The sequence below is a fragment of the Drosophila grimshawi genome, unplaced genomic scaffold (genome assembly GCF_018153295.1).
Source record: "Drosophila grimshawi isolate 15287-2541.00 unplaced genomic scaffold, ASM1815329v1 contig_848, whole genome shotgun sequence".
NCBI classification, from domain to species: Eukaryota; Metazoa; Arthropoda; class Insecta; order Diptera; family Drosophilidae; genus Drosophila; species Drosophila grimshawi.
In genome coordinates, this window is record NW_025063692.1 from 10,044,031 (window position 1) to 10,054,848 (window position 10,818).

The window sequence follows — 10,818 nt, forward strand, 5'->3', positions numbered from 1 at the left end:
ACATTTCGAATTCAATATTGTGTGCCTTGCCTTGCCTTGTGCCATTGTGTCTCCTTATGCTGGCTGGCGCACTTCTCTCATTGCTTTGTTGCTTTCACTGTTTTCATTTGTTTTGGCACCTGATTGGGCGCCGCTGACGCCGCAGCTGACTGCGTTTACGTACCTGTTTGCAGCGACGCTCAGCTGACGCAAATAATATACACATAAGCCAAATAGTAAACGCACACAAGCAAACCAATATAATCTCTGAGAGAGCCGCAACGGGTATGTGTATTTCTAGGTTATGGTCAAGGCGACTGCGACGTACATTTGAAGGCTATCCACAAACACAAACACACAACACACACACATTAACCTACACACGTATGTTTGTATGTATTCAGACTCACAATAAACCTAATTGAGTTTTGCGGGTCGACGAAATTTCTGTGATAATTTTGTTGCTGCTTTCTTTTGCTGTCTTCATTTGTTTACGCATTGACGACTGCCATGTGACGCGACGCGCTGCCTCGCTCCGCACGACAAAAGCGGACCGCGAAAGAGTTTCAAATAAACAACCCAAACACTAAAAAACTTATGTTTGTATGTAGAAAATGCGCAGCTTGGCCAATGCGGCTGATTAGACAGCGATAAAGGTGTGTTGAACTCTGTGAAAGCACTTAACATGCCATATGCACATACATATATATGTTTTTATATACAATTTATGTGCAAATACACATAAATAAATATAAGCATGTGCAATAATTTACAATTAAGCTCACTCAACTGCATGCTGCAAGCAATAGAATATTTGCCTTGTCTTCTCTTTATATGATAAGCACTTACATATATGTATATGTATATATGTACTACATATATTTACATACCATTTACAAATTTGTATAACGTTTGTGTATTTTTTTTGAAAAGTTTAAGGTTTGGCGGTTAAAGTTTTGGCAACTTTAACATGAAGTTGGCTGCGCGCAAATTGCCGCTCATTTTCAGTCTATCGATAATATGTGAAAAAAATTGTTTTTGGGAGTGCTTGAGCGTGGAAATGGTAATTTATTAAATTATATTTATAATAATTATAATCTTTCAGTTGTAGTCAAAGCAAATATTTGAAAAACAACAACTTTAAAAAATTCGCCGTTATTCGACATGGTCTATCGATACATCGCCATCATTCGCAAAAGAAACATCGTAACATCGAAGTGGACAAAGATCGATATTTCCGCAGCACTAGCTGACAGCCAAATGGACTGCGACAAAGAGAGCAGAAGCAGCAGCAGCATGGAAATAGATGCAGCCGCTAATGTCCACACAGATACAGACGCTCCAATGGGCAACACATGCGGTAAGCTCGTCCAATTTGCAACCTGTTTCGACTATTCTATTCTATTATTCGACTCGCAGGCAGCGACAGCGAAACGGAGCCCCAGTGGCACTGGCGCTGTCAGCCGATTGAGGCCGTTCATCGGGGATTGCATCCCTTCGAACTGGACCACTTGAGTGCTGTGCAGCCGAGCGGCAATCATAAGGTGCTCCATCGGCATCCCATACGCGATCCAGCAAATGTGCCACCGCGCTCGCTACGCGCCACCCATCGCTGGGATGCGGAGCATGTGCGTCTGCCATGTGCGCCAGAGAGCAAATATCCCGTAGAAACCGACGATGGCACCTCGGAGATCGAGTCACGCTGGGGCATGATCGAGCGGGCCCTGCTCCGACCGATCAGCAATAGCAAACAGTTGCAGGCGGCGATCCTTTCGTACAATACGACATACAAGGGCCAGTGGAGCTTTCGGGCGCTGCACAAGCTCTTCAACGAGGACCTGGACGAGAGCGAGTCGCGTTGCTTTTTCGAGGATCTGCTGCCGAGAATCAGTCGACTCGCCCTGCGTCTCCCGGAGCTGATCAGGGCGCCCATACCGCTGCTTAAACAGAATCAGACAACTGCCCTAACACTGACCCAGGAGCAAATCTCCTGCCTGCTGGCCAATGCATTCCTCTGCACATATCCGCGTCGCAATACGCTCAAACGCAAATCGGAGTACAGCAATTTTCCGGACATCAATTTCAATAGGTAACTTCAATTTGGGATGTGAGCAGGTCGTATTTACATTCTTTTTTTTATTGTTAGTATATTTTTCCATGACGATGTGTAATCGGTGTAATCTTCAATTTGTTGCAGGCTGTATCAGTCGAGTGGTGCGTCTGTGCTGGAGAAGCTGAAGTGCATTTTCCATTACTTTCGTCGCGTCTGTCCAACGGAGCGCGATGCGAGCAATGTGCCCACGGGCTGCCTAACATTTGTGCGGCTCAGCGGCAAGCCGGAGGATGAGGTTAATTGGTATTTGAGCGGTGCACCCCTCTCGAGCATTCCGATGCACATAAATGCCGGTGGCACCATCGAGGACGAGGGCATCGGCCTGCTGCAGGTGGACTTTGCCAATAAGTTTCTCGGCGGTGGCGTTCTCGGACAGGGCTGTGTGCAGGAGGAGATACGTTTCGTTATCTGTCCGGAGCTGTTGATATCGAAACTGTTCACAGAGTGCCTGCTGCCAACGGAGGCGCTGCTGATGGTGGGCAGCGAACGTTTTAGCAACTACACCGGCTATGCGGGCAGCTTTGCTTGGGCGGGCAATCATGAGGATCGGACGCCATATGATAGCTCGAGACGCCGTCACACTGCCATTGTGGCCATTGATGCACTCAGCTTTGGCCAGGCACTGCAATCGCATCAGTATCGCGAGGATCTCATTTTGCGTGAACTGAACAAGGCATCCATTGGCTTCAGGCATGCATTGGTCACACCGGCGCCGGGTGTCGCCACCGGCAACTGGGGCTGTGGCGCATTTGGCGGTGATCCGCACCTCAAAGCGCTCATCCAGATGATGGTCTGTGCGCACCATTGCCGTCCCCTGGCCTATTACACATTTGGCAATCGCCATCTGCGCGACGATCTGCACGTGCTCTGGCAGCTGTTCCGGACGCATGGCACCACCGTCCGTCAACTGTACGGTGTAGTGCGTCGCTACAAGAAAGACGGTGAGGGCCAGTCACTCTACGCCTTTGTGCTGGATGAGCTGAAGAAGCTGCACAAGCACAAGAAAGCAGCCAAAGAACCAACAGCAATATCAACACCAACGCCAGCTGCAACAACAACAACAACGACAACAGATGCAACTGCAACAGCAACTGCAACAACTGCAAGGACACAACAGAGCCCAGATCTATTTGCAGACATCTCAGATTGTTCGCCAACCAATGGCGATGGTCTGTTTTTCGATAATGATGTCGATGACGATGACGATGGCGATGATGATAATGATGTTGATGCCGAACAGGAGCAGGCGAATGCCATGATGTTGGCGGCCAGCTTGGAAAGTGGCGGCAGCAGTAGCAGCAGCAGCAGCAACAACTCCACCAACAACACCACCACCAACACCAACACCACCACCTCAACCACTACCACCACCAACACGACCACAATCAGTAACAGCAATGCTGAAAACACCGTTGCAGCTGGAGCTGCTGCAAGCAGCAAGCGTCAGTTGACGCTGCTGGAGATGCTGGATCAGCACTATGATCAGGGACAGGCGAATGGCTCCAAGCGGCAGCATCAGTCGTCCAGTGGGACAGACAAGTGCGGCAAGGCGCGCAAGGATTGCAAGGATGGCGATGCGAGCAATAGCCGCAATTAGTCAATATATTTATATATATATATATATAGTTATACATGTAGTTATATCTATAGCTAAGCCATATTTATATAGATTATAATCTTGCTGTTGCACTCTGTTGCCATCTCTTTCGCTGCTGTACGATTGCAAATTGCTTCGGTCGGTTTGGTGTCGCCACAAATAGTGCAGCTATTTATTAATATATATATATATATATATATCTATTTAACTTTTATCTAACATTACATATATATATATATATGTATATATAATCGTAGTTATTTATGTAGGTTGTGTTTAAGAGTAGGATTACATGTACCATGTACGTCTTATGCATGTCGGACACAGTTCTAATTGAAACAGATAACATTACTTATAAAAGGAGAGCTGTGCAAGTTGCATTGTTCACTAGCTTCAGCTAGCAAAAGCGATTGTAGACTATAATCAAAGAAAGTTATAACAATTTGTATGTTTGCCAGAGCACAAGCAGATCTTGAATGTTAATATCTATGACAAGAAAAAAACAACAGCAACAACAATATATAATTAGCTAGCTCTTAGAGTTACACACACACACACACACACACATTTGGTCATTAGATATTGAGTTTAGCACAACTATAATCCAAATATAATATCTAATGTAGACTTCAATCACAATCTCATTTTATTTGACAGTCGCTTTTAGCTTAAAGTCAGTTCAGCTCTTGACTTGTTGTAAAATGGTTGCAAAGCTTTTGTTTTCCCCTTTTTTTTTTTGATATTTTATTCTAAACTCAACTTAAGTTTAAGTGCCAAGAAATTAAATTTTGCTGTGGATTTTGATCGTATTGTCTTCAAAAGAATTTTCCAAGTGTTACATTTTAGTTTTACCAGGCCAAAGCTGAATTTTCTCCCAGTTGGCTCTTCACTCAATTCAAAGTTCTAATTTGATTAAGCCATTTTGAAATGAATTTGAATAATACTGAATGTGTAGGCTGAAAGAGAAGCTTTTAGGCTAAGCTAGAAAGTTGTCAAGACCCTGCATATAGGTAATAGTATTGTTAACATTAATTATTATTAACAGCTTCAGTCACCAAAATGTAAGTTAAAATTTCGATTAGCGACAACCTTTCTTGTGTTTTTTTGTTGTTGTTTAATTAAAACGTATTTCTGTGGCATAACATTTTTATTAAGCTACACACGATGCAACAGACAAGGAAACTGCAAAAAAAAAAAAAAAATCTCCATTTATTTTATAGATAGTTTTTGTATAGGCAATAGATATTATTATTATTATTATTATTATTATGATAATCTATAATAGCAGCGCAACCACACACGAATTGAAGGAACTCAGTAGTGATTGCGGCGCTTATTGGATGGACAGTATTCGGCGTACTCCTCCCAGGTGCAGCCCATCTTTGTGCAGCACTCGTTGGTAATTGAGGGCGCATCCGTTCGTCTGCTCCGCAACAGCATGTTGGCAACATTCACATGCAGCCAGGTGGACCCAGCCGCACCATTGATGGACGCTATGAATGAATTTTGATTTTGATTTTGATTTTGGTTTTCATCCATCAATCAATGCAGGCTAGATTATCTGCTGGCTACTCACGTTTGTCCATCGTACGCTTGGTCCAGTTCTCGTCCCCGTCCCCGTTGCCGCTCCGCTTACGATTGCGTCGCGTCAGCCTGTAAATGTCCTTCTCGCACGCCCAATAGAGCTGGCGGACCAGCTTGTCTCGGCATCGGGAATGCGCCTCCCGGTGCCAAACGTTCTCCCAGTCTGACTGTGAACTGTGCAAAATTATTAGATACACTTCTATATACATATTCTATTATCATATTATGTACACATTATTAACTATAATTAATATTTTATTAACTATGTCATATAATATGTATATAATACAGCTGATTTCCCAGTTATTTGATTAGTGTTCATTACTTTTTAGGTATGTTTCTCGATTCTCAATTCTCGATAATTTGCAACGGATTTGTTTAGTGTTATTCTTTAATCTATACAGATTTTCAAAATAGTTGATCGTATTAATAAAGTTGCTGGTTTGTTGTTCAAGAGAACAAATATATATATATATATATATGGGTATATTTTATGCTCAGTTTTCTTCGTTTTATTGTTGGCTAAAGTTGGAAAATGTCACATTCACATTCGCAATCATGGAAATGGATCAAATATAGTTTAAATCAAGTATTATTTAAGTTAAATCTAGTCTTGTCTAGTCTTGGATTTTAATAACGTATAACCCGAAAATAAAATTATTTAACTGCAGATTTACGGATTTTTGTAGCTTGGAAAAAAGTGGGTTTTCATAAGAAAAAACATTGTTTGATAATCGGAGAAATATGCATAATGTAAAAACCGAGATGCACATTCTGAAAACTGAAAAAACTATTAATATTATTTAATGGCAAAGATGACAAAGTCAAACACATAAATAATTAAATAAAAAATACAAATTTCTAGTTGTGGCAACTTCTTGGTGGGAAATAGGTGTGTGAATATGTCGTGTGGCAGGCAGGCAGGCAGGCAGCAAGTGGCTAGCAGTGACTTACCGCTCGCGAAAGAGCAGCTCGAGTCCCTCCTCGGTGTGCTGCAGTGCATTCGGCGTCTGCAGAAGCTGTAGAGTTAGGATTAAAACGGTGCCGCGTAGAATCCAGTTGCGGGGCCTTGCAACTGTTTCTCCCTCGAGGTGGCTCATTCCTTTTTAGTTTTCTTCTGATTTCCTTTCTTTTTTTTTTTTTGCGTTATACTTGACCTGGAGCTGTGTTCAATTTGTTGGCTTATGTTGTGGCTCGCACGGTGGACACTGGGCGACTGAGCGGCTTGCTGGCTGCGCTCAACGGTTTTGAAATATAACCGAGTCGGCCAACCTGGCGGCGGTCTCTGCATAATTAAACGAAACGCCCATTTTGCTGCGCTTTATTTGAACTAATGAGTTGAGCATGAGCCGCACAAGCGGTCAAATTGCGCCCACTCATATGCAAGTTGGGTTAACCTAACTCGGCTAATGAGGAGCAACGGCAACGGCAACGGCAACGTGTGGCTAGTCGTGTGACGCTTATTGTCTTGTTTATTTGGTGGACACCCACCAAGCAGGCACAAATTGGACCCGAACTGGACGATCTCATTGTTGCCACGAACTCAAGCGGGTTGCTTCTGCTGCTCACCTGTCTGCCAGTCTGCCTGCTTGCCAGCTGCTGATAAACAAACAACATAAAATTGACCATGTTACGATTATTTGTTGTTTGCATCGTTAAATCTGGCCGACCACAGTCCAGCAGCAAAATCAGCAGCAGCGCAGCAGCAGCGCATCAGCAACAAAAAGGACGCTTTCCTGGCGTTCCTGCCCCCCACTGCTCCCCAAACACCTTTTTTTTTTTTGTTTTGCGTGTGCTGAGCTATTCATTAGCAAATTCGCATAAATTGTGCAGCAACCACAGTGCAACAAGTTTGCAAGTTGTTGCAATAATGTTGCAACCCAAAACTCGTATCACCTTTGATGGCTCCAATTTTATAGCGCTCATTTCCTTTTGCACATTCAATTGATTTTAGGTTTTCCAATTTCGGTATTCAAGTTTACAAAAATTTGAGATATTCTTTTAGAAACCAAAATCTAAATGTTATTAAAACTGTATAAAATTGTTATACAGACTCCCGAAAATATGTTAGATATATTAAATTTCAAGCAATTAACACATTTTGTATCTAATGTCTACTTTTAGTAATAAAAGTTTTTCAAATTCCGAATCAATTATTCAGTACAATATTGAAAATTTGTATTTTGGCTGACGTTGATGTTCTGTTATTATTCGATCTAGAGATCGAAAAAGTATTAAAAAGTATTCATTTTCGATCAAACAAGCACAAATTGAGATCTAACTTCTATAAGCACAAAACATTCAGCACTTAAGATCAATTGAGAATTTGGTTTAGTAAACATATCGAAAATGGAGATGGTGTAGAGATCCTTTATCTTGGCATGTGCAATAGAACTTTACCCTTACTGGGTTTATTCTCACATATCCTAGTTTGTATTTCTGTTTTTTAAAATCGTGCAGAATCAGTCGAATATTTTCAGAAGATATTTGCTGAAAATGTTGCTTTAACTAAATTTGATTTTGATTGAGTTTTCCACGTTTTTCAGTCACGGTTCGGCGTCGGTATGGTCAAGTGGAGCGGTTTATTCTTAGGTTTTCTCCACACACTTAATGCAATTGCTTAGCTAAATAATGTCGCTGTTTACACATGTTGCCAATTTACGTGGCTAAAATCAGCGCAGCAGCTCGGTTGCCAAGTGGAAAACTGTTTGCCTTTTGGTGTTGCCACAGTTGCTGGCTCAGTGCTGCATTGGGACCCCTTCAAGATAGAACAACGCAACACTGGGCCACAAACATTCGGTTGGCACATAAAGTAAGCCTGTATCTTTTGTTTAAAAATAACATTTTAGGTAATTTCGCACAGCTGTTAAATATACTATAAATATTAATGTTGGCTTTGCACACTCAAATGACAGTAGATCTTAAAAATTAAAAATAGTTAGGCAAGTGGAAGTGCTCTCTCCTTTCTATAATCTATAAAGTGGGGAAAAATTGGTTTAATAAAATTGTGGAACAGTAAGGTAGAGAAGCAAGCATTAATCAGCAACAATAGTCGAGTCGATTAATCACTTTCCGTCTGTCTGTCGCCTTCTTAAGGACTACAGGAGCAGAGGACTTTAGGTCTACTCGTTTACCATACGCAAATCAAGTTTGGTACATTGTATCGACAATTTTATCAGTTGCCCCAATATCGATAAGAAACGCTAGAGAATTCATTAAATTTACTTAACATTTTATTTGATATATCGAAACATAAATTGGGAGTTTGTCTTAATTAAAAATAATATGAATGAAAAAAATATGTGAAACTTCATTGAACCGATTTCGCATTAACTTAAAGCTGTGCTTAACTTAAAGCTCCAAAATGAACAACTCTTTGTCATCACCATCATCATCATCTGAAGATTTTGCAGTCGTCTGTAACTCAAAAATCTTTTCACAAATCTTTTCGTAAAGGGTAAGCGCCGCACCAAGCTTAAGATCCCATTCATCCAAGATTTTGTCGATTGTGAGCGACATCAATGCAGTGCCGTTAATGTTGTGGTCCTTGAAGAGGCTTCCGTGCCCCGGAGAAATCTGATCGATTAAGTTAGATACCTGCTCAACGCTCCAGGTTTTCAATGGCGCCTGCTTGCTGACGGGCATAGCAAAGGTATTCGGCTCCAGCATCAGCTGCTGAATTGGCACGTTCTCTTTGTCCTCCGTTGAGTCGACGACATCAGTGACATGGACATCGGCTAACTGCTTGTTTTGATCGCTGGCAGCGAAAGCCTCGACAATCTTCGTGGCAGGCGTGCAATCAATGTCGCCACTCTTGGTCATCATTTGGTTTGCTTTAGCAGCCGTTTGATCAGCAATTGGCCGCTTCCTGCGTCCAGCCCTGGATGCGTTCGAGCAGCTTTGGCACATCCAATTTCGGGCAGCTACGCGCCTCGAACTATAACGCTTCTCAAATATCTGTGGCAAGCAGGCAAAGTGCCCTGTAAAAAAAACCACAATAGCAGAGCATAAAGGGATTAGTGTCTCTAATCTAATACATTTTATTATTTTATTAAACTTATTGCATAGTTTGTGTTTTTTTTTTTTATTGTTTGCTACTCACATTTCAACTTGCAAGTTTTGCAGATACAGCCATTTCCTGGAATTGGCAAGCACATGCCGCACTTACAGCACGTGGTTGAAGCGTCAGCAACGCAATCATCCATCTCTTTTACGCTTACACTTTTTGCTAAGGCTTTTGAATCTGCTGCCATGTTGCGTGCTTTTTTTTCAATGGCGCCCTTCCCCGGCGGTTGCTGATGCAATGGCTGTAAAATGCTTTTCTCTTTGTTGTTGGGAGCGTTCTCCACAATATCGGGATTCTTGCTGTCCATGTCTGGCTGCTTCAAGTTTTCGTCTGATACTGAGCCGAAATGAACTTTAATTCCAATTATATAGAATTGTGTGCGAGCCGCGATGATATCGATACCAACAGTGATACCTATTGGCATTAATTTGACTTTTGGCATTCACCCAGAATAGAATAGAATCGAAACTACTCACTAAAAAGTGTTACCTATCTAACTAGATGTGTGTGATCACAATATATATATACATATATATTTGGCATATTTTTGCTATCAATATGCAAATGTGTTTTCTAGTTTATATGCATTCGAAACGGTGGACAGAGGATCGCAGCACTATTGTAAGCATTTATACATATATATATATTTAGACAATATACAGTGAAATTTATTTTCTATAATTCACAGGGCATACTGCAACTGACGCTGGTAAGTGACGAATAAGAATGTTCACGGCTGATTCGACTCAATGCCAAACATCCTCCACAGGGTACCCAAGAGTCGATCATTGCATGTCTACTTGGAGCCGAACTTTACAGAATTGTCAGCACTGTCAAGCACGTGAGTAAACGTTTATGTGTATATGTATATGAAGTCGATGTATATCTGCTTGAGATTCAAGTTCTAAATGTTGTAAACTTAGTATTATAGTTCGATATATTTTTTCTTAGTCTGCTATCTTAAGATCATATGACATATGCTGGCAACTTTTGGCGGACATGGAGCGTTTGGTATCTGAGGCAACGAGAATTTGGAGCATTTGAAGACGCACGCTGGAAACCGATCCAGTTCCAGTTCCTACGACATAACACAGCCTTGATTAGCTGCTCATTGTTAGGCGACGCCTTGTTTTTTAGATCGCCTCGTGCTGAGCATTAATAGGCTTATGGCAGCGACCTCATTGGCCTCATGCAGCAGAGAAATACATATACACCAGGAGCATGTATAGCCGGAGACCTCTGAAACGTTTTACAGGACGACTCCGATATATATATATATATATTTAATTTTTTTTCATTTCATATTTTGCTCCATCCTTTAAAGATAGTTCTTTCGAAACCAAAGAAGTATATTAATAAAACAATTATGCAAAAATAACTTGCTCCCGTTTTTGAGTTTGAAGTCCAGTCGATGAACATTTTTTGTTTTGTAAGTAAAAGTTAAAAGTGAATGGCCGTCTGTGAAATCTGACAGGAAGC

General features: G+C 41.6%; 3 protein-coding genes across 3 annotated transcripts; 1 reads left to right on the top strand and 2 right to left on the bottom strand.

Moving 5' to 3' along the window:
* The first annotated feature begins 917 nt into the window (after positions 1-917).
* On the top strand, positions 918-4,493 carry LOC6566007 (poly(ADP-ribose) glycohydrolase). The gene is made up of 4 exons (XM_001992387.3): positions 918-1,042; positions 1,091-1,339; positions 1,399-2,068; positions 2,177-4,493. Exons 2-4 carry the CDS (start codon positions 1,144-1,146, stop codon positions 3,687-3,689), a joined length of 2,379 nt encoding a protein of 792 aa, XP_001992423.1. The 5' UTR covers positions 918-1,042; positions 1,091-1,143; the 3' UTR covers positions 3,690-4,493.
* A 436-nt stretch (positions 4,494-4,929) lies between these two features.
* LOC6566008 (probable insulin-like peptide 7) lies at positions 4,930-6,408 on the bottom strand. Its single transcript, XM_001992388.3, has 3 exons — positions 6,228-6,408; positions 5,266-5,447; positions 4,930-5,182 (listed from the first exon to the last, which is right to left on the bottom strand). Exons 1-3 carry the CDS (start codon positions 6,371-6,373, stop codon positions 5,004-5,006), a joined length of 507 nt encoding a protein of 168 aa, XP_001992424.1. The 5' UTR covers positions 6,374-6,408; the 3' UTR covers positions 4,930-5,003.
* Positions 6,409-8,559: 2,151 nt separating this feature from the next.
* Positions 8,560-9,737, bottom strand: LOC6566009. Its single transcript, XM_032738941.2, has 2 exons — positions 9,376-9,737; positions 8,560-9,253 (listed from the first exon to the last, which is right to left on the bottom strand). The coding sequence occupies exons 1-2, from the start codon at positions 9,644-9,646 to the stop codon at positions 8,625-8,627; spliced, it is 900 nt and encodes a 299-aa protein (XP_032594832.2). The 5' UTR covers positions 9,647-9,737; the 3' UTR covers positions 8,560-8,624.
* Positions 9,738-10,818: the final 1,081 nt, after the last annotated feature.

Excerpts from the sequence above, each read along its gene's own strand:
- LOC6566008 (XM_001992388.3), bottom strand. The coding sequence starts at position 6,373 with ATGAGCCACCTCGAGGGAGAAACAGTTGCAAGGCCCCGCAACTGGATT. Across the intron at positions 5,448-6,227 it reads GAGCTGCTCTTTCGCGAGCG|TTCACAGTCAGACTGGGAGA; the intron begins GTAAGTCACTGC and ends AATTTTGCACAG. Across the intron at positions 5,183-5,265 it reads CAAGCGTACGATGGACAAAC|CGTCCATCAATGGTGCGGCT; the intron begins GTGAGTAGCCAG and ends ATTCATTCATAG.
- LOC6566007 (XM_001992387.3), top strand. The coding sequence starts at position 1,144 with ATGGTCTATCGATACATCGCCATCATTCGCAAAAGAAACATCGTAACA. Across the intron at positions 1,340-1,398 it reads TCCAATGGGCAACACATGCG|GCAGCGACAGCGAAACGGAG; the intron begins GTAAGCTCGTCC and ends TTCGACTCGCAG. Across the intron at positions 2,069-2,176 it reads CCGGACATCAATTTCAATAG|GCTGTATCAGTCGAGTGGTG; the intron begins GTAACTTCAATT and ends AATTTGTTGCAG.
- LOC6566009 (XM_032738941.2), bottom strand. The coding sequence starts at position 9,646 with ATGGACAGCAAGAATCCCGATATTGTGGAGAACGCTCCCAACAACAAA. Across the intron at positions 9,254-9,375 it reads CAAAACTTGCAAGTTGAAAT|GGCACTTTGCCTGCTTGCCA; the intron begins GTGAGTAGCAAA and ends TTTTTTTTACAG.